The 23,887-nt window shown below is 44.6% G+C and overlaps 1 protein-coding gene across 6 annotated transcripts in view; it reads right to left on the reverse strand.

Annotated features, from left to right (window-relative positions):
* ATP2B2 (ATPase plasma membrane Ca2+ transporting 2) overlaps positions 1–23,887 on the reverse strand; it is a 1,183,685-nt gene that overhangs the window by 305,117 nt on the left and 854,681 nt on the right. For all 6 annotated transcript variants that reach the window (XM_059716030.1, XM_059716027.1, XM_059716026.1 and 3 more), the window contains 2 exons: positions 4,370–4,627; positions 2,944–3,069 (listed from right to left, as the gene is read on the reverse strand). In XM_059716030.1, coding sequence (XP_059572013.1) covers positions 2,944–3,069; positions 4,370–4,627 — 384 coding nt within the window. The remainder of the gene's footprint in view (positions 1–2,943; positions 3,070–4,369; positions 4,628–23,887) is intronic.

The raw sequence follows: 23,887 nt of genomic DNA on the forward strand, positions 1-23,887 counted from the left end.
AATTAGTGGTGTGATACAAGGAGGAATAAGCCACAAAGTTATTCCACAAAAAACTGTGTATTTACTTTGTGGCGGGTTCCTATCATGCCATCATCTGAACATGTGACCAAGGGTGACTCTGTGGCTGAGATCTTCACCAACTGATCAAGACTCTCTGCTGGGCAGGTTCCACCATGCACCCCTGCTCCTGGGAGCCCACAGCTGATGGGCCTCATGACTGTCCGGGTACACTTTACATCCCTGCAGCTGGGAGTCCCATCAGCTGACCTGGGCTCTCAGCCCCAGGGATGTATGAGGTGCCCTGTTGTTGGCAGTCCTGTCAGCTGAGGGAGCTCCCAGGCATGGGAGCTTGCTAGTTGCCAGTGCAAGGGGAGCCTAGGATTGTGATCCTGGTCTCATCCTGCACTGGCTATAAGGTGTGATGGGATCTGATGCGCAATCCCACAATCAGGCCTTCTGCTATGTACATATGGTGTTATAGCAAGGGTGACAGTGTGGCTAACACAACAGATCCCATAACTCTTTTACCTTCATGTCTGGAAGGGCTCTGGTACTGGGGAATCTGGAGCCTGCCATCTTGGAAATGAGCACAGCTGATAACTCAGCAAAGGAAAAATAGTATTCCACATAACCGATTCACATAACCAATTCAGTATGCATAATTATATTAAAAATGAGACTATAATGTAAAATTTGAATTCACCTTGAAGATTACTAAGAATGCTTGGTCACAAACTAGGATGATTTCTTAGTTTAACTGTTTTCTCCTTAATACAATCTATGTTGTCTTTTTTATTTTATTTCAGTACGTATACTAAGATTTATTTCACAGAACCCAATATTTAAGAAGTTTTTAGGAACAGCAGTACATATTACCAGTTGTTAAATTAAGACTGGCATGCAATGAATTGAAATGACTGGTAATACTCAATACTGTTCTAACAATAGCAATATACTTAATCAGTTCTTGAATTAAGACTTGATAGACAATGACTGGTCTATGTAAGTACTGATACCTAACTTTCCCTATATAAATATTTTCTTATTATTGTTTGGCAATGCAAGATCTAAATATTATGATCAGAAACAGATACACAGTGGGCGCATCTACAAGAGACAGTGACTGTTTCATAGTTTCATAGTATTTAGTGGTCAGAAGGGACCTGAATAGATCATCTAGTCTAACCCCCCGCCACTGATTGAAGCACATGCTGGGATCACACAACCCCAGACAGGTGTTCATCCAACCTCTTTTTGAATTTACCCAAGGTAGGAGCGAGGACCACTTCCCTTGGAAGTTGGTTCCAGATCCTAGCTACCCTGACAGTGAAATAGTGCCTCCTAATCTCTAACCTGAACCAATTCTCCAGCAGCTTCTGGCCATTGCTCCTCGTCACCCCAGGTGCTACTGGGGGGAATAGGACCCTTCCTATTTGCTGCTGATCTCCCCTAACGAGTTTGTAGGCAGCCACCAAATTCCCCTTCAGCCTCTGCTTGCTGAGGCTGAACAGGTTCAGGTCCCTCAGCCTCTCCTCATACGGCCTGCCCTGTTGCCCTCCAACTAAGCGGGTGGCCCTCCTCTGAACCCTCTCAAGGCAGGCCACATCCTTCTTAAAGCACGGTGCCCAGAACTGGATGCAATGCTCCAATTGAGGCCGGACCAATGTCACGTAGAGGGGAGTATCACCTCTCTGGACCGGCTTGAGATGCATCTTTGGATGCACAGCAAGGTGTAGTTGGCTTTGCCGGCTGCAGTCTGGCATTGGCAGCTCATGTTCATCTTGGAGTCAATAATGACTTCAAGATCCCTTTCTGCCTCTGTGCTCCCCAACTTGTATGTATGCTGTGGATTCCTTCTCCCCAGGTGCAGCACCTTGCATTTATCTACATTGAAGCCCATCCTATTACCATTCGCCCACTTCTGTAGTCTGTCTAAGTCTAATTGCAGCCTCTCTCTCCCTTCGAGCGTGCCTACCTCTCCCCACCTCTTGGTGTCATCAGCAAGCTTGGACAACGTGTTTTCCACCCCCTCGTCCAAGTTGCTGATGAAGATGTTGAACAGTGTAGGCCCCAGGACCGAGCCCTGGGGGACCCCACTGTTCACATCCTGCCAGGTCAAGTACAAACCGTCCACCACCACTCTCTGGGTGCGCACCATCAGCCAATTTTTGACCCATCCAACTGTGTAGGCATCAATGCCACAGTTGCTCAGTTAATTAATGAGAATGGGGTGAGAGACAGTGTCAAAGGCCTTCTTAAAGTCCAGAAAGACTACGTCCACGGCAACACCATCATCCAGGGATTTAGCTACTTGGTCATAAAAGGCCATCAGGTTGGTCTAGCAGGACCTGCCTTTGATGAACCCATGTTGATTTCCCCTGGCATGATCTCCCCTGCTGGTCCCTCACAGATGTGCTCCTTGATAATTTTTTCAAGGATTTTCCCCAAGACTGATGTGAGGCTTATGGGCCTATAGTTTCCTGGGTCCTCCTTTCTCCCTGCGCAGTAGCCAGATAATATTGTACAGTGTGCATCATAGCACTGACAGTACCAATACACTATTCTGCAGTATTATTAGGCTCGTGAGAGGTAGCATTACTTCAGAGACATTTACCAGCACCGCTGTGCAGTAACTCTGGTTACTGCATATTTATTTAGTACTTGCTTATACAAGTACTAAATGAAAGCGCAGTAACTACTGTGCGGTAGTGTCTCATGTAGACATGCCCAGTGAAAACAAAAATAATGCATATTGTACAGGAACTATGCAAGATTTCTGCCTAAATCTGCATATACCAAATCAATAGTACTTTTAAAATATTTTTAATACCACCTTTCCATTTCAAAATCTAACCATCTCTGGGAAGCAAAAAAACCCACAACACACACAAGGATCTGACGTGCATAAACCTCTACTTCAGACAGAACAAAATGCTGACTTACCTGACAGCAACATAGGGTCTTTGTCAACAGATTTGCGGACTTGGTCTGATTCTCCAGTTAAAGAACTTTCATCAATTTTAAGGTCATTTCCTTGAATAAAAATCCCATCAGCAGGGAGGAGATCACCTATTAGTAATAACATGGTATAGAAAAACCAGAAGGGTTTATGAGATTATTCTTTTTCTTTAACCTGCTCAATCTTATTAAACAATGCAAAGAGTCAATAATAATTAAATATTTAATAAGTGGATTTATATAAAAAATAATCATTGTGGTAGTTCACCTTCACCCTTATATTTCTGGTTGCTCTGAACGTTTAGAAACAGATCCTGTAGAGGGCCACCATTGTCAGCCAATATGTTCAACACAGCCTTTAAGAGGCATGTACTGAAAATTCTAATCCCACTAAAATTACAGGATTTTTTTTCCTTTTAGTTATAAATCCCCTCCTAGATGATGGAAAAGAAAGCTATTCTCAAACATTCTAGTAATTCAAGAACAGGTGGTGAGGTCGTCTCAGTCTGATGGGGCCTATGGCATTTCTTCTCCTGTTTTCAGAATTCTTGTTGACAGGGCTGCTCAGTCGCATGCATTTCATGGAAGCTTTATATTGCATTCTGACAGCCAAACTCAACCCTTGTTTGCCTGGGTTGTGGACATGGCCCTTGCTAGCAGAAGCTGGTAGAAAGAGCCAAGCAGTCACTTTGGCTTCCTGTCTGAATGGAAGGAAAAAGGCATAGCCAGGCTCAATAGCATAGATGTTTCACTAGAATTTACCAAGTTAGTCAAATAAGAATGTTTTTACAATGGCAATCCAATATGCCAAAGTATCAGCACAACCCAGGCAGATTTCCAACCTGTTGGAACTCTGTTTACATGCCAGTGCACCCATCTGGAGGGCTGCTAGAGCATTCAGCAACTCTAGGGCAACCAGCCAGAGGAAACCTAGATATTCTAAGACTTCCAGGGTTATCGGCTCTGGGGCAGCCATTTCGCCAATTGCTCTGGGGCTGTCCTCCTCTTTGTGAAGGATATAAAAACTTTGTGTTGCCATCCCTAATCAAAATGCAACCATTCAAAATATGGGAATCTTCCATGAAACAGAATTAGCTTTCTCTGCCTGACTCTAATCATCACCAGCTTCATTATCAATAGGAAGGGAAAGCAACACAAGTAAAGAGTTCTGTGTCAGTCCCTAGCTATCCTGCTTTCCTCCTAGAAATTCTTGTCATCCATTTATTCCAGTCACTCTCTATCCTCCAGCATCCACTGAGCTATCCAGCTCCCCAGACACGCTCCCAAATACCCCAGGTAAAAACCCCTATGTTTTGTTCAATGCTATATCCTGTTCCCACCTACAAAGTGTATTGACTGAATGACTGAAGATTACACAAGTAGTTGTAGGAATCTACATGGTGAAACTTACCATATTTCACCTGTGCAATATCACCAACTACAATCTCTGCAACTGGGATCTGAATAACTTGTCCTCCTCGAACTACAGTAAATTTCTGTTCCTGCTCAATACGACTTTGAAGCCCACGAAATTGCTTCTCTTTACTCCAGTCATTAAAAGCGGTGACAAGTACCACACAAATAACAGAGAGTAAGATGGCAGCACCTTCGATCCAGCCAGCTTCTGCCTCACCCTCATCTTCAGCTCCTGCTGCGGCAGTAGCGCACCCTAGGGAGATAAACGGAGGTGCAGCCTTAAAAACAACTGTCTAATTTATTGAGATTACAGAACAAGAATCAAAACACATCAAAAATAACAAGGATAAAATACCTACTGAGTCTCTCTGCAAAACACTATCAGAGCTACAGAAAGAGATGTGCTAGAATAGTCAGGTTTTGAGAATACTGAGACAGAAAAAATATGAGGGCAAAAAATATCATCAATATAGAGAGCAAGCATTCACCAGGATGGGGAAAAATTTATTCAGTCACAACAAGGAACTATGAGTAATAGTAATCAATTCTGTCTGGAAGGTATGGGTTAAAATTAAGAAAGGAAAATTGGTACCAGGAAAACAGTGAACCCCATTAAATTGTTTTGAGTCTGTGCTTACCATATCCCAGATATGAACATCTTGCATCCAGGTGATATTTACTATGTTAAGATACTTTAATTTACAAGTCTTTGTTGCAAATTGATTAAAGGTAAAACATGGGGTTACTTCAAACTTATATTTAAATTCTTTTACGTCTCTGTAGAAAAAGCACTGAAAAATAGCAGATTTAATATGGAGCTTGATAGCTGTTCTTGTTTATTTAATGTTATCAGGTAGACTCCAGTGACCATATGTTCTCTAAGATGGTTTTATGAAGCATTAGTTAACATATCTCTACATACTTATGTGAGCTAACCCACCAGAGATGATTGCATTGCAGTTTGTTTAACCTATCTAAGACAACTTTGTTTAGACAATAATTTTTTTCATGCAGTTAAGCAAATTCCTTGAACAAAAACTTTAAGTGACAATAATCTAACTTCAACTAACCAGGAACATCAGGGGGAAAAAAAATCTAATTTATAACATTACCCATATCCCAGATTGACCATTTATAATTAGTAACTTCCTCACAAAGGGACGCAACATTTTAATAGTATTGTGGGTAGATTAAAATTAAATCGTAACTTTAGCACTTTGGATGTTGGTTCACATAGGTAATTAAATTTAGAAAAAAGTTTTACCTCAACATGGGCAAGTTTTTTTCTCAAAAAAGTACATGACATGACTTAAAATTCCAGATGCAGTTCATTTTACATAACTTTGATAATCCTTTAAGAATCATGGGATTCATTCTTCATCAATATGATTAAAATCATGGAGGCAATGCAAAGCCAGGGTTTTAATAAAAAACTTCTGGTACAGAGGTGATGTTAATTAAAATTGCTCCTAGCACTAAGCTGTTGAAATATACAGCAAAATTCAAATGAGGTAACTGTATCATAATCTGAGGGGGGATTTTTAAAAAAATATAATTGTGTGTAAAATAAGCCCAAGGCTTCAGTGACACCAGAAAAGAATAAAATATGTACCAGCACCTATATTCAGCTCCATTGTTATCAGCATGTACATGGACCTTTCGGTGGAAGTTTGATTTTATGGTTAAGGCATGAGATTGAAACCCAGGAGATACAGAACTGGAACTGAGATACAGATTCAGTTCTCAGTGATGCTACAAACTGTGCAAATCCAATTCTCTCCCTCTGCTTTTTTATTATCTGCAAAGTGGGTATAATGCTTCCTTTCTTCTATCCTTTGTCTCATCTATTTAGATTGTAAACCACTGAATCTCTTCAGCCTTCACAAGAGACGGCTGAGGGGAGATCTTGTGGCCGCCTATAAATTTATTAGGGGAGGTCAACGGGGAATAGGGGAAGCGCTGTTTACTAAGGCACCCCAGGGAGTGACTAGGAATAACGGGTGTAAACTAGTTGAGAGGGGATTTAGGTTAGATATTAGTAAAAAATTTTCCACAGTAAGGGTGGCCAGAATCTGGAATGGGCTTCCAAGAGAGGTGGTGCTATCACCTAGCTTGGAGGTCTTCAAGAGGAGGCTAGATAGTCACCTGGCTGGGGTCATCTGACCTCTGTCCTCTTTCCTGCCAGAGGCAGGGGGTAGGACACGATGATCCATTGTGGTTCCTTCCGACTGCACAATCTATGAATCTATGAATCATTTGAAGAAGAAACTCTTTTACTATGCATTTGTATGATGGCTAACATAATGTCTGCATCTCACTTTGATTCTCTCTTATGGCTAAATTATTTATTTAGAATTAACTACTGCTATCCTTGAGACTCAATTTAACTGATATTCTAACAGCACGTAAATATTATCTATTTTTATATTAAGATAAATTAAAGCAAAATCTGTATTTAATCTGTGCTATTTTAAAACTATGCAAATACAATTGGCAGGGTTGAACAAAATTGCTTAAATTTTGAGTTTAATAGTATTTTTGTCCACAAGTGAATTCTGAATTTGGTGATTTGATTAAAAAAATGAATTCTTTTATATTGTTTATATTAATTATAATGTATTAGGGCTGTGAGAAGCTTCAGTCACTGATTCAATTTGGCGGAGATTCGGCCACATTCAATGGCCAAATCTCTGAATCCGAATTGAATCAGGAGATCCTTTAATCTCTCTGAATCAAACTGGAAACCTCTGAATTGATTCAGAGAGATTCGATAATTTGGACTTAGACACAGCTTTAAATCTTTTTTCTACATACCTCAAGGTACCAGGTAGCTCATGAAGGCTGAGATATTGGGGCGGATGGAGCATCCAACGGAAGTGCAGGGGGGTCCTCAGTGCGCTCAGCGACAGATCCGGAAGTGGACCAGAAGCCCTTCCAGTCAGCTTCCGGGCCTGCCCTGGAGCACGCAGGGAACCCACCCTCCCTCACCCCCTGGCTCGGCAACTGGTGCCTCCTGGGTCTGGGGCGGCCGGGGGGGGGGGGGGGGGGAGGCACCTGGGGTCCCTCCATGACTGATCGCTGAGCCAAGGGAGTGCAGGGGGGGGGGGGTGTCCCCTGCATGCTCAGTAGCGGACCTAGAAGTGGACCAGAAGTACTTCCAGTCCACTTCTGGATCCACCACCAAGTATGCAGGAGGGCCCCCCCGCGCTCCTGTGGGGACACTCCATCCACCCCACCATCTCACGAATCATGCCTGGTACCTTGAGGTATGCAGAAAAAAACATTTAAAGCTGTGTTTATGGCTAAATCACTAATTCTCTGAATTAGCATTAAATCTTCAGATTTGGCCATATCGAATCAGGACAGTGATCCAAATCAACTAATCAAACCACTGTCCCCTGAATTGGGATTGTCATGGTGCACCTCGCTGCCCCGCTCCTAGAGAGGGGAAAACTGCCAGAGGAAAAGCTCTGGCAGTGCATAAGGAGCCCTAGCGGTGATTAGGGAGTACAGCTGTGGGTTGCCGGGGCAACTAAGGAGAGTCAGCTGCCGGTAGGAGGCAGGGCCTGGCCCTTATAAAGCTCAGGGCTGAAGCCAGGCTGGCAGTTCCCTGCCAGCAGCCGGAGAGGCAGGAGCTCCCTCAGTCGAGTTATGGGTAGAAGCCTGATCGCAAGTATAGCTCATGATAGCTCTGGAGGCTTGAGCCATGATGCTAAGTTATAGCCAGGCGGCTTATAGTTATGTTATAGCCTAGAGGCTTGTGTTTTGCATTTGCGTTGTTGCTATTACACCGGTGGCTAGAGTGAGGCTATAAGGGGTTGGAGGAGGCCTCATAGGGACCCCAGAGGGGTGGGGCCCCAGCGCCTGAGGAGGGCGCAGTGTACTCATAAGGGCCCACAGGGTGTGGGGCCCTAGCGCTAGTGAGGGCGCAGTATCCTTATCGGGGACTCACAGGGGAGTGAGGACTCCGGCGCCAGTAAGGGCGCAACTTGTGGGGTGCGTAGACCCAAGCCCCGGAGAGGGGCGTTTTGAGAAGCCCCAGCGTGGGCACGATGAGCCCCAGGAGAGGGTGCTACCAGGAAGCCAGAACGTGGGTGTGGCGAGCCCCAGGAAGGGGGAGCGCCCTTTAGAGAAGCCCAGTGGGGCACAGCGAGCCCCAGAGAGGGGGCGCCATTATTAAGGAGCCCAGTGTGGGCACAGCGAGCCCCAGAGAGGGGGCAATATTATTGAGAAGCTCGATGCGGGCATGTAAGGTCCCCGAGAAGGGAGACTATTGAGGAGCCCGAGACAGGCATAGCGAGCACGACTGTAGGCTGGTGCAGCAACAGCCCTCAGATAGGGGCCGGGTGCTGAGGTGGACACCGACAGAAGGGGTTAGTAGTACAGCGCCCCAGGAGAAAGGCAAGGTGCTGCGGTGGTCCCCGGCAAAAGGGGATAGCAGCGCGGAGACCCGGAATCAGAGAGGGTAGCTGTGCGGTTGGCTTAAAGGACCGGAGACCCGCTAGGAAGTCCCGTAGCGGGTTAGATTATTTTAGAGAAGGCCCAGAGGGGGCTCGACGAGAGTCCCAGTGAGGGGCTGTATATTGGAGAGAGCCCGGGAGAGCGGGCTAGACTACAAAGGAGGCCCGGGGAAGCAGGCATGTTGACAGACCAACGTCCAGTACATCAGCGAGGCTTGGGGCGTGGTATTAGGGGTGGTAGGAGCCACGCATAGCCCATAAGGCTAGGGTGCCCCAAGGCACCCATGGGTGCAGGATAAGACCCACGAGGGGTCCAGGAGTTTACGTGCCCAAGGAGACACAAGGCAGCCTCCCTATTATATTTACCAGCAAGACGTGGCAGGTGAGAATACAGGGTGCCCTTGGGCCGAATTGGCACGGAGAGAGGGCCTTAAGGAGATCACAGCCCTCCTATAGGACCCTTTATTTAGGGATAAATTTGAATCCGAATCAAATATGGCCCACTTTGCATACCCTTATAATGTATATTAGGTGCATGATTGTTTAAACTAAATAAATATATAAGATTATATTCCCTAATTCATTATGTTTTATAAAGTCCTCTAACATCCAACGAAATTACTTGTGATTTTAAAAAAATAACATCTGACACTATTCTAGAGAACTTTCTAAGATCTGGAGATAAAAATAACTATTTTACTTTATTGGTCAACAGAATAACGACTGATTAATCCAGCAACATTTGGATTTAGACTAGTTTTAGCTACAAAGGCCACAACTACACAAGACATTGACTGCACAGTTGACTAATTAACTGTGCAGTAGACATCTCAGTGTCTATACGTGTGCACCTATTAGGGCACACAAAACTAATAAATGCCACAGCAGGGTAGGACTTGTAAATACAAGTTCTATCCTGCTGCAAAGTTTTTTTTCATGTGCAGCAGCACACATGTAGATGCTGAGCCAGCTGGTTGGGGCATAAGGGTGCCTCAGTGAGAGGGCTGCCTGCTGGCTAGCCCTGAGCTGAAGCACTCTCATGCCCCATCCAGCCCCACCACAGCACTTTGAGGCCGGTTGGAGCAGCCTCAGGATAGCAGGCTGACCTCCCATGACCCCTGCCAGCTGGGGCTCCTGTGACCTGGCTCAATGTGCTGCAGTCTGAGTGCGCATGTAAACTGCATGCCCGGAAGCTTCCTGGGAGCAATAAATTATGGAGCAATAAGTTTTGTAGTTTATTGGTGCACATTAATGGCATGTGCCAATACACCCAAGGGAGCATAAGTTTTTATATCTAGGCCAGGTACAAGACATTACACTTGTATAAGTGATCAGAAACCAGTCTATAACCGTAACAGAACAGAAGTTCATCACACATAGACTAGTTTAAAACTGGCAGAACCTGGTCTATTTGTTCTCTCTACCTCCCCTCCCCACCCTGCCCACCAATAGGTGAACATGTGTTCTGTTCACTACTGATCTGGATTATACCACTGATGGAAAACTGTACAACTTAAATTGATTTCACCTCAGATTTTTTTAATACTTGTACCTAGCCCTAATCTCTTCTTTCCTATCAATGCTCCAGTGTTAGGGAGAAAGAACAGAGCAAAAAAAGGCTGTGTCATAGTGGGTCACAGCTTGCTGAGATATTCAGATTTCTGTCTGATCTATTTGATGAATCCTAAATTAAGCAGATTAAAGCAATCCATGCTGTTACAAACAGCGAAGTTTGAGCTGTGAAAAACTTTCATTTTGCAAGACAAAACCACATGGAACTTTGATGACTTAGAGCACAATGTTTTTTCACAGTGGCAGTTTTCCTACCACTTTTGGCACTTACACATAATCTGTGATCCTATTCCATTGGCAGAATGGACACCCATGATTAGCAGATGTTAAATGAGTGGCACAAGGTCAGTCTGCAGGCTGGATTCAGTATGGGCTTGGTGCATGGGGTTAGTCCATGGACACACTCTGGAATGCCAGCCTGGTCCCTCATACTGGATCTGGCTGTGGAGAAACTTTGTACTTTGGTGTGATCCAGTGGACAGGGCTACATCATCTGGAAATTTAGCAATGGAGGAGATGCACAATTAACACGTTCACCACTCCCCTTTCACTGAATTTCCGGATTCTTGGGGAATCCTGCAGGCTGGATGATACTGCCCCAAGGGCCAGATTTGGCCCACAGACCAGAGATTAAATATTGCTGTAACCATTACGGCAATGACTGGCATTTGGGACACCTGAAATAGAAAAAGGAATAACTGCTTATTAGCTAAAAGTAGGCATTTCACAGGGCACTTACAAAATAAGTCAGGGGTTGTCAACCAAGGGTATGTGTACCCCTGGGGGTATTTGTGAAGGCTCCAGGGGGTACACAGCATCAGCGCAGAGAAGCGGGGGTACTTGGGAAGTGGCAGTGAGAGGGGTGGGGCCGCAGACACCATCCATCACTCAGCATAGCCAGTGTGTGCCACTTCCCTGCGCCAAAGTACTCCTGCTTCTTCGCAATGCCAGCTTCACATCCATCTGTCCAGGGGAGATGCTGATGACTGGACCCTTCCCCGTTCCCCAGCCAGCCATCAGCACCCGCCCCCCACACACACACATCCACAAGGGGTACCCACAAGAAGAGGTACCCATCAGAATGGGTACGCTGCTTAAAAAAGGTTGAAAACCACTGGAATAAGTGACTTACAGATCAGAACATTTAAAATGTCACCTGCCCTGCAGGAAATGGTCTATCTTAAAGAGGAGGTTTAATTATATTATGCTAAGTTCCTGTGTAAAAAGACTTTTGAAAAGGCACTTTCTTTCTTCAAGAAACATGGAAATGTAAGTTTCAAGACCACAGAGGACTACAGTACCGAAAGGGGCTTCTGGCCATCAAGTCTGCATTCATAGATAATTATTTACCCATGTTATCCCAAAATCACCATTTCAAACTCCCACATACAATTAAAAGGCCCAACACCAAAAACACAAAGAACACCATACAACATACCATAGGTAAAAGCAGGGGAAATGATAGCACTGCCAATGCTTGCCACTGCAATGACAGAGAAGCAATTGCTCAGAAGATCTTTGGAAGAGGACCATGGCTCACATTACAAAGGAAGCCAAAATCCCTCACAGTCCATACCAATCAAATTTGGGAGAAAATTCTTTCCTGGCCAGGTATAGATATTAAACTTTAACAAATTACTCTACACCATAGACACATATGGAGCCATATACATTTGCTGGTAACACACATCCTGTGGTGCATGAGGCCATTCTATACATGGAATAGGATCACAAATTGCACGTAAGTGCCAAAAATGGTATAAGTGATTGGAAACTGGTCTATACCCACAACAGAAGTTAAATGCACAAAACTAGTCTATACCTGTAACAGAAGAGAAGTTCAGCATGCATAGACTGGTTTAAAAATGGCAGAACCCAGTTTAAGGTTTGGCCTCCCCTCCCCACACACCAAAGGGCGAATGTGTGTTCTATTTGCTATGGATCTAAACTACATCCCTTACAGAAAACCATGTAACTTAGATTGATTCTGGCCTGAGCTTTTTGAATGTCTGCACCTAGCCCCTGGCTTCAAATTTGATGATTTATATGACCATGAAGGGAAGAGCAATTCCCTCTAGCCAGGAACCTCTCAGTTCTCTAGGAATCTGCAGGAGTATCAGCATATCACCACCAAAAAAAAAAAGGAAAAACTCAGCTCTACCTGTGGCCAATGTCCCAGTACTTTAGGGGAAGGAGGGAAAAAATCAGAAGGTATATGCATCCATGAAAGGGAAACATTTCCTTCCCAGCTCTACCGGTGACTAGCAAAAGCTTTGAAGCATGGAATTGCCAGAAATCTACCATGTGACATGGGAACAAGGGACTTACTTTATATCATGATAGGGGGACTGCAAATTTTAACAAATTACTCTTCTTATAGTGGCAGGACATTGACAGTGCCCTCAAGACCATACACACTTTACCTGTAGCAAATTTAAGTGTGTTTTTAATGTTTTGGGTATTATGCCTGATAGTAGTATGTGAAGGTTCTTTCTGAAGAGAAAAAAAAATGTTTAGATAGGAATGATCCTGCCTTGAGCAGGGGGTTGAATTAAATGACCTCCTGAGGTCCCTTCTAGCCCTACTTTCCTTTAATTCTATGATTACTTGGTCCAGAAAACCTGTCTAAAACTTAACCCTGTTGAGAGGTAGAGAGCTTCTCCTAATAATTTCCAGTATAAATTTGTAGCCATTCTGTAGTAATTTGATCTTGTGCTAGGTCCTAAAACTGACCTCTGAAGGATACAACTAGTAACCTCTCTCCAATCACAACCTGCTATAGTATCCCTTTGAGCCAACTCTTTATTTGCCTCAGGATTGTAACATTGACCCCTGTCCTTTTGAATCTGGCCATTAATTTGCCACAAGGGATAGTGTCAAAAGCTTTAAGTACATTGCATTGCCCTTATCCAAGAAGTCTGTAACTTGCCATAGAAGGATATTAAATTAGTCAGACACCATCCTCCTTGGATAAACCCAGGTTTGGTTTTGTTCTATTTTCTATTTACCTTCATATCTTTTACTATTTTTTCTTTCAATATCTCTTATAAAATCTTACATACGATTGAAGTCAAGCTAACAGACCTGTAACTGCCAGAATTACTCTTTCTTTTTTTAAAAACAGGCACTGCATTTGTTATTTTTCAAGTCACAGGGTACTGTCCATGGGTTGACAGTAGGGCCGTGCAAAATTTCGACTGCCATTTCATTTCGGCAGTGTTTCAAGCATTTCAATGCTTGAAACTTTGAATCTGAACTGAAACGGGAGACATTGAAACGTTCAGACTGAAACAAACAATTCAAAATGTTTTGAAGATGTTTCGATGTTTTGAAGGTGTTTCAAAGCTGGGCTTGCAGAGAAAGAGAAAGTAAGGAGAGGGAAGAGGGGAAAACAGACTGACATCTGTAGCTGGCTAGTGTCTGCCAACTGTCCCTGAGGTCCCTTCCAATCCCAGTGCTCTGGAGGGCAGACCTAAACATTTTCTAAACAGCATATAATCATGTGAGTGCCTAAGCTGTCAGCCTTTGTCAGCCTGTCTCTCTCCAGAGAGAAGCAACTGAAAAGCACTGACTCTGGCTGCTTCCTGGCTGTACTAACTAGGGAGTGTGTCTTTTACTTCCAAAGGATAGGATAGGATACAGCTTATACTGACAGGTTAGCTACACTAGCCTAACTCCAACACTAGTATTGTCATCCCTATATCATTTTCCCCCTATATCCATTCCTTTGACATTCTTCTTTTTTTTTTTTTACCTGAAGAGAAAGAAATCTGTGTTTCGCCTGACAGTGTGATCACTGGGTACTGTTCAGGAAATCACAGCATAGATTAAATAGATTGCACACACAGCCACCTACATATATACATACTACACACAGTCAGACATTTTTTTCCAGCATAGTAAAACATGAAGCATTCTGAAAAGGCCAGTGCTGCTGAGTCTGAGAGGGGAGCGAGAGGGGACAGAGGGAGAGGCATCAGTTCCCCGCCATCCAACCTGAGAGACAGCCTCTTTTCAACCAGGCATGAGGCTTCTGCTGGTACTGGGAGCAAGGAGGTTGCAGCAGTGCCTACAGCTACACCTCCTCTGACACCAGCTATGATAATAAACCTGAGCACCAGCAGAATAACAAGCAGCATCAGCAGCACAGTCTCCTCCACCCCCAATTGCAGGTCCCAGCACAAGCCTCCCACTCCCAATCTTAGAGAAGCTCAATCTTGAAGTAGGGGACCTCAACTTGATAGCACAAGAAATTGTGGGGCAGGAGGGGGAAGCAGAGTTTGTGCTACACACCCCTCAAAATTCCCCTACAGCCAGGTCCCCTTCCCCGGAAGGGACTGCAGAGGAGGCTGGGGGGCAGCTGGCTCAGCTCCTCCTGTAGTTGTGCCTCTGCCTGCTGAGGACGGGGATAAGCCAGAAGCCCCACCTGCACCCCAGAAGTGATGGGGTAGTGTGGCCTGGGATCATTTTGAGGTGGCAGATGATCCCACACATGCTACCTGCCTGCACTGCCGAGACAAAACCAGCTGGGGCAAAGGAGCAAAATGCACGAGCACCACGGAGATGCTGATGTATCTCCATAGGCACCACTGCCTTGCCCTTGTCCTCCTTAGCATAGCATCAGTGGAAGCATGCCCAAAAAGAAGTCCCTCTCTTGCTCCAAATCCCCCATCCCTGCAAAACAAAGGCAGGCCACCCTGGAACAGTGGGGGAAAGGCGGGCATGCAGGGGGGTGCATTCCCAAGGTGAGCGAGGTCACCCAGAGCACTGGGGAGATGCATGCTGTGAATGGCCAGCCCTTCTCCTCTGTTGAGCAGCTAGAGTTCAGGCAGCTCATGGCACTGGTGGTCCCATCATATAAAGTTCCCACATGCACCACTTTCAGCAGGATAGTGGTGTCCTCCCTGTATGAACCACGGACAGAGTACTTGAGGGAGGAGCTGCACAAGGCAGGTCTTCAGGTGGCCTTACACTTCACCTCAGACATTTGAAGCAGCCAGGGTGGAGATCACACCTACCTCTCCCTCAGAGGGCACTGGCACAACCAGTCAGGCCATCAGTGGGCTCTCCTTCAGGCTGAGGTGATTGATGAGTGCCACATGGCAACCAAGATCATGGGGGACATTAACCGTTTGGTGCAGGGGTGGCTTGTTGGGCAGGGCAAACTCACCCACAGGTTCGTGGTCACCAACAATGGGGCCAATATGGTCAAGGAGGTTTGTGATGCCAACTTTGCTGGCATCCACTATGTGTCACATAAGTTCCACCTCATTGTCAGGGATGCCTTGGAGAGGGACAGGGCTGCCAGTGACAGTGCCAGCACCACCAGCAAGCTCATTTCCAAATGCAGGAAGGTGGCAGGCTACTTCCACCGGAGCATCAAGGGGGGCAAGATGCTGGGGGAGAAACAGGCAGAGCTAAACATCCCACAGCACAAAATCATACAGAATGTGGAAACTCAGTGGAACTCCACATACCTGATGCTTGAGTGGCTGGTGGAGGAACAGAAGGCCATCCATGAGATGGCCTTGCTCAGGGAGATTGGGATCAGTGGTCCACTGAACAGTGCTGAGTGGGATACCATCTCCCAGATCTTTCTGGTACTCAGGCCCTTCCTTGAAGCCACCAAGACCCTCAGCGCTGCTGATGCCCTACTTAGCCAGGTGATCTGTGTAGTGAGGGAACTTCAGAACCAAATGGAGAACTTCCAGGGGATCAATGTTCCTGGCTGGAGCAAGCCACTATCACCAGATGTGCAGGCACTGATGAGGTGGCTGAATGAGGGCATCAGAAAATGGCTTGATCCATTGCTATCAAGCACGGTCCAGGTGCTGGACACTGTCACAACCCAAAGTTGTGATTTTTTGTTTGTGCGTGCGCTTCGGCACCGCTAAATTATTTCCCGCCAATTTGTCGCTTTCTTTGCACGGTAGAGTTCTCTGCTGCTAGAGAGAACTCTGGTGCAACGGGGGATTTCCCGCCAGATTACAGCTTCTTTGCAGTGTGCATCTCTTTCTTGCATCGTAGTGATACATGTTGTAAAGAAGTTCCCGCCATTTGTATTAGGATCCGCACCATGTTATTGGCCCATTCCTAATATAGGCACACGTGGCGGCTAGCGATTGGCTTGCTAGCCGTACATAAGGCTTGGGTTGTTTCCGCCCAAGCCGGAGGAGGGAGGACGAGAGAGAGATTCTGTGTGAAGATCTCCAAGCGCTGCGGACCCTCGCGGACCCGACGCGCCTCCCCTAAGCAGGCAATAGAGGCAATAGAACCGAGTCTACGGAGCTTTTGCTTCTCACCTCTCCCCGTCGCCGAGCGCAATCCTAGACGTATCCCTTTCCTGTAATTTCGGACCCGCAGAGCCTAGCAAACTCCAGGGAAAACTTATCGGACCCGTGGAGCCTAAGTAACTCCGGGGAAACTTTTTGAACCCAACTTAACCGGACCCGCGGAGCCTAGCAAACTCCGTGGGAGCAATCGATTTGTCAGAGTCCTCCAAGGAGGGTTCAAGCAGGAGCTGTGCCTGGAAACCTGTCCAGCCTACACCAATACCATCTTTGCGTGTAAGTAAACAATCTTTTCAATCAACCATTACGCCTCCGTAACTAATTCTAACTCGTGTGCGCTAAACCGCCCTGCGGTTCTCTCCTGCCCCGCATGCCCGGGCTGCTGGCCACAGCCTGTGTGCACTGAAGACGGGTCCGGTACAACCCCGGTTCGCTTCCGGCTCGCCCACGGCGGCCAGAATGGGATCGGAATCACCGCCGCACATGGCGACGAGGGCGGGATCAGGGCCCGGTCCACACAGACACCATGTGTGATGCAAGGATGTAGGGGAGTGTATGCAGCAGCAAAACTTTGGATCACTGGACGGAGGTGCTGGTGAACAGAGTCACGGAGACAGAACAGTGGAGGCAGGGGGACACGGAAGAGGAGGATCCACTGTCCTGTGCCAGCAAGCCAGCCACCAGCCAGTCTCCTCCTCCACCAGAGGCACTGCCAATGTGGGGCAAGGGCATGGCTTCCATGGCAGGGTCCAGAGGCACCAGATCCCACCATCAGGCAGGTAACACTCAGGCCTTGATGGCTGCCTATCTCACTGAGGATCCAGAGCCCCTGCTGTGTGACCCCTTGGCCTACTGGGCAAGCTACAGCCAAATGTGGCAGGATCTGGCCAAGGTTGCCTGGGAACACCTGTCCTGTCCACCGATCAGTGTTCCAAGTGAGAGGGTGTTCAGCATTGCTGGTGACGTAGTGACACCCCACCGCACCTCTTTGGATCCTGGTTTGGTGGAGAAGCTGGTTTTCCTCAAAATGAACCTCCTGCTGCTGGGGTTCCCCAAGCTCTAGGTACAGACAGAGTGAGTTCCACCCTCCTCACTCCATCTGCACCTATTTCCTTTTGGTTTCTGGTTTACAAACCATTTAATGCCCCACTCTCAGAGCTGGAGGCAGTACTCAATGCATCACCAGCCAGCAGGGGAAGAACATGACCCTGCTGATCTCCTGTGCCAGGACAAACTTGAGGTATGGGATGGGGCTATAGGGAAGGAGGAGACTCCAGGTCCTGGGCATGACCTAAAAGTGCACCCTGCCAGGGTTGGGAGGCCTGGTGGGGCTGCTGATGATGCGGAAGCCCCAGGAAATGCCAGGACAGAGGACCTCCCTGATGAAAGGTGAGTAGGAGGTGCCTCATAACCTCCAGCCACCACATGCACGCAGTCCTGGCTGGGGAAAGCCCAGACCCCCAAGATATTTGAGAGGCCTGAGGCTTGCTCGGTGCAGTGAAGATGTGAGGCTCCAGGTGAGCTCAGCTTAGCTGCCTCGAATGCCATCTGCAAGGCATGGGCCACAGTGTGGGGAAGTTACAGAGCTGCATAATCACACACCAAGCAGAGAAGGTTCTTTGGGTCAATCCAATATCTTTTAGTAGACCAACTGAATAGTTGGAGAAATATATGTTAGTAAGCTTTCAGGTTGAAAAACCCTTCATCAGGCTGAGAAAGCATCTGCAGTTGGTGTGCATGCTTTTCCTGGATGGGAGGAATAGCAAAGAAGCCAGAGGCTGGCATGCAATGCAGGCAAAAAAGATAGTCAGTGAAAACCACTTTTCACAGACAAGCCTATGAACTGCACTTCATCAGCCTCCTAGGTACAGAAACTCATGGACTCAATATAGACATTGGAATTATGACACACTACAACCTGCCAGGCATCTGACTCCCCAGGTACCTCTCTACTTTCACCTGCTACATCCCCCTTCCCCCAGCCTGTCTCTCACCCTCTGATGCCTTAATTTCCATTTTCACTGACTGGATTTCTTGCCTGCATTGCATGCCAGCCTCTGGCTTCTTTACTATTCCTTACATCCTGAAAGAGTGCACACACCAACTGCAGGTGCTTCCTCAGCCTAACAAAGGGTTTTCAACCCAAAAGCTTGCTAAGATATATTTCTCCAACTATTCAGTTGGTCTACTAAAAGCTATAAGATTGACCCAAAGAACCTTCTTGCCATGTCCTTAGACCAACACAGCTACAACCTGTACCCTTAGCACCTGTTCCCGGTCAGCTGGCCAGAAGGAGGCAAGGACCTGGGCACATCTAAGTCCCAGGGCTGGGGCTGGCAGGGAGAGTCCCAGGGCTGGGGCTGGCAGCTGCTAGAGAAGAAGATCCTGCAGGAAAGCATCTTGCAGGAAAGGCTCTGGCAGTTAGGCTGCCTGAGATGCTAGTGCTACTGTGCTGCTTACCTGTTGTTATTTAAAGTGGTGGACTGGGCTAAGGCTGTAGGGGAAGGCCTCATTGGGCCACACTACCATGTTGTGTAGAGGACCCAGCACCAGTAAGGGTGCAGTGACAGGGGCATAGAAAGCCCCGTGACAATAGAAGGTAGAGTGAGACCAAGACCTCATTACAAGGATGATATCAATATACTATCTGCGAGGCATCAGGTGTGGTAAGGGGTGGTTGGAGCCACATATCTAGCCCATAAAGGTTAGGTTGTCTCCTTGAGGCACCTACTTAGAGTGGGTCCCAGGAAGGGGTCCAAGAACCTACAGGATTTAGTGGGGTCCATTAGGACTGTGACTGATCTGAAGCTCAAGGGCAGCCTCCCTATTATCTTTTTCAACAAGATGTGGCAGCAGGCGAGAAGAGAAGGTGCCTGCAGGGTGGAGCTGATGCAGTCACAGGGTCCTAGAGGTATCACGGCCATCTCTAGGGATCCTACTCAGTGACAATGTGAAGTTTCCCAGAAACCCCTGCACCTATCTCCTTGAAACTTGTCAAGCTTCATGCCTTCAGAAAGAACTACCATTCCTGCAACTTTCATCAGAATCAAGCATGAAATGACTAAGTTATAGGCATTTTAGTCATTCCCCATTATGGACGAAACAGTGTTGAAACTGTCTAAACTTGAAACAGTTTTGGCTGAAACAAAACTAAAAAAAGCAGTGATTCAAAATGCCAAAATGAATCGCTGTCCTGTCAAAACCCTGAATCTAAAACCTAAACGAAACACAGGTGTTTCTCACAGACCTAGTTGACAGACTCAGTTAAGATTTTTGCTAGAGGACTTGTTATTGCATTTAACTTTTTCATTATTCTAGGCCTCCTCAATTTTGTCATGATAAGTAATCTAAGGTATGCTTCTAGCTCAGATGTGCTAATTTCCATGCATTTGTAGCTTTCTCTGGTTCATACTTTAGGAACACAAGTAATACCTTCTCCTTTACTTAATTTTTTTTCTTTTTCCATTTTACTAAAAAAAAAATTTTCCACAAGTTTTATACTAATTTAGTTATCTAGGGCCTATAAACATCCATATCTGAGTTAATAAAGCAATAATAAAATTGATTTATCAGATTATCATTGAAGAAAGTATGTCAGATGATTTATGGTTGCATGTTAGCCTAGCCTAGGGAAGGGTAGGGCACAAGGTGGCATAATAAAGTATTTAATATCACAGAAAGTATTTAATATCTGGCCAATTGTTTCCTTTATCTTGATAAAATCAACCATTTTTGAGATTATACTAGTTCAGAATGGAGCAAACCTTAATTTAAATCCTTCCAAACTGCATAATCAAAATGGAAACTCTGGCAAAGATAATGTTTCTTTTGCCAAGAAATGAAGGGCAGTTCTCTAAACAAATTGTCTTCTAAATTTGATCTCTGCAGAAGAGTAACCAATGTCTGAACTTTATGGATTTATAATGCCAGGAAAGTATCATTCCTTATTTATGCATCATTTTTCCTGTCAAAGTTTTGCTATTTATGAGTGACTACACATTATATTAGAATTCATTAAAAGTTTTCCCTGGCATATACATATTGAGCTTCTTACACACACAGGAGAACAGAGGGAGGAAAATATAAATTGCAGAAAATAGGAAAATACATGCCAAGGTAGAATGTACGGATGTGTGAATACTTTTATGTACAGTGACTCAAATGATAATGTAAATCTCTTGTACACTGTCAAAAAGTAACAATTTCAGGATGTAAATAGCAAATTATATGACTTAATAGTCTGGGATTTCATTAATACAGGACACAGATTGAAAACTGCCACTACTATATCTATTACTACATATACATGCTGTCTATGTGATTTATTCACACTACACAGATTCTTAAAACCTCTGTCTTGCATGTAAAACGTCAGTTTAACTGACAACACATCATAAATTCTATGATAGAACAGAAAAGAGTTCTATCAAAACAGAAAAAGTTCTATGATACAACAGAAAAGTTGACTTCTAAAATGTAATAATTTTAACAAAGAAAATATGACACTTTAAGAATGTAATGATTCCACACTAATAAAGGAAAATGTGCCCAAAGGAATTCCCAAAGGGACTCACTTTCAATACACAGAATTGTACATTCAAGATGAGATGTGAGATTGGAAGGAGGAATTTAGGTCAAGAATTTATATTTTTATCTGAGGTTTTCCTATAGCAAAAGAAGATGGAGCCATATGAATTGGTGAAACCATCCAAAATAAGATGGACAAAGAGGAGGAATGGGCCTACCACAAAGATCCACAGCCTCCCAATCCTGCCCTCTCTGAAAAGTGGTAGAGCCCTCAAAAATATATTAAAGGACACAAGAGAAGAGTCATAAAATTAGATTAATCTCCAAAAAAGATAGGAGAAAGTGGTCAAACAAAAGGATATTATAGAAAATGGTGCACAAAGGTAAAGGAGAACAAGGATGGAGCTTTGACTAAAAAGAGGTCAGCAAAGGTCTGGATGAAAGCATATTCAGTGCAAGGAGAAAACAGCAAGGAAGCAAGGAGAGGTGAAGAGCTCAAAGATGCTGACTGTAGATAGTACATATAACTGCAGTGTGTGCATGTGTGTGTCACACACATGCACATGCACATGCACACACACACACGCGCGCGCCCCCCCCCCCCCCCCCCGAACTAGCCTTAAACTAACCAACTTGGGTACTGGGTAGTAGTTTAGCCATAGAAAAAGGGAGCTCAGCTCAAGAGAAAGGACACATCAGTATTATGCTTCCCAAACACAATTTTAAAAGTTTTTCTATGATTTATTAAAGGGGGTTAAAAAACCTGCTTTAATTAGGATAACAATTATAGCTAAGATTCATTTAGTTTCATGCTAAGACATAGTAATTTTCGAATCAGAGAAAGCTTTCTTTTAAGGAATCTGAGAACCTCTGTATTCCTACCTCTGTCCTGATATTCAGTGCATACCTGTTAGCAACTGTACAACCCACACATTTCTATTTTTCAACTTAGAACACCTTGTGGCATTTAAGTTCCCCAGAAAAATATCATAACGCCCCCAGAAGTAATTTTGTGGATCAATCAAGATGTTTTTGTCATACAAAAGCTCTTATACTTAAAACTCCCATTAAATCACTTTCTCTAAAGTTGTATTTCCTTAGTTGGGTCTTCGATAGAAACTTTAAAAAGTAAAGGTCACATTCTGTTTCACTTCATATACTAAAATGGCACATGCATGGCCCCATAACTGCAGCTTCTGGAATGCACATAGTTTGCAATTCAGCTTTACGTGGGTAAGCCTACTAAGCATGCTTAGTAGGGTGGCATGCTGGCCAGACAGCTATGTGGTGAAATAAAACAGGTACACGTAGAAGGCCAAGCAAATCCTGAAATTGTAGTCAGAGAAAAAAACACACAACTAGCCAAGTGAACAAGGGGTCACACTGTGTGTGATTATTGATTCAAATACGAAAAAACCCTTGTTTTAAAGTAGTAGTCAAATTGGCAGCCTCTGCACTGGATTTGCATGAAACACATATTGGTCATTAAAGCAGAAGAGACTTACTAGCAAAAATATGAATACAACATTAAATTTAAAATTTGTGATGCCTGAAGAGCCACCAACAGTGCTTTTTGAATGCTTACTTCAATGTTATAGTAGAAATTTTCAGTTTATGCTCTTTTTGTTACATAAGGTGTTTAATGAAGCAAAGGAAAAGAGGATGAAACTTATGTAACTAACTAGCAGAGACAGTTTCAACATTCAAATATTAGATATTCACAAAGAACAGCTTATGAAATACTCAGAGAACAAACTTGCAAATAACTTTGTAAGCATTTAAAAATAATTACTGTATTTTCTCACTTGCAACATGCCCCCAAATAAGATACACATTTTGTTTTTGGAAGACAGAATAAAAACAAACAAACAAACAAAAAACATTTTTCAGAGTCATAGCTGACTGTGACACACAGCAAATCCTTCAGGAAGTGTGGCATCCCAAGAGACAGTGTGGGTGAGGCAGAAGGAATGTCCTGGTATGGCAGGACAGCAATGAGACCAGGCGCCATACCCTTTCAAGGGCAGTGGCAAGACTTTAAGACTTCTTTACTGTAAATATTTTTTATATAAGTTTCTGTAAATAATAAAGGGTTGTTTCCATACCTCAAGCTTCATCAAGATAATACAGACTACATGCAGCAGCTCATTCGTTATGAGCCAAATCAATTGTTCCTTCAGACTACAGTGCTCAGCCAATAGCTGTGGCTTTGAGAAAGTTAACACAGGACTGCCTCTTCTGCTTGCTGTGGCCGAACACAAACAACAGCTATCCTGACAGCCAAAAGCAAACAGACACTGGATTCTAATATCCTTCCATTTTTATTCCAGAGAAGAAAAATTAGGTTCCCTACTTAAGATGTGCACCCCAATTTTAGAGGACTGATTTTGGGGGGAAGGGTATATGTGGTATGCAAGTAAATATGGTAATATATTTGACCACTTCTTCATTCTGATTACCCACATTTTGTGAACACAGAAAAAAATAAAACTCGTTTTTTATAAATCTATTCACTCACCCCAAAAGTTAAACAATTTCAGTAAGATTCACAGACTGATGCTTCCAGAAAACAATACTCTTCTAAAAAAGAGCAAGTCATTAGGAGATGCACAGAGTCACAAACAGTGAAACCTAAAACAGAATTACATGGGATTGGGAAAAACT

Source organism: Alligator mississippiensis, chromosome 12, assembly GCF_030867095.1.
Source record: "Alligator mississippiensis isolate rAllMis1 chromosome 12, rAllMis1, whole genome shotgun sequence".
Classification (NCBI taxonomy): Eukaryota; Metazoa; Chordata; order Crocodylia; family Alligatoridae; genus Alligator; species Alligator mississippiensis.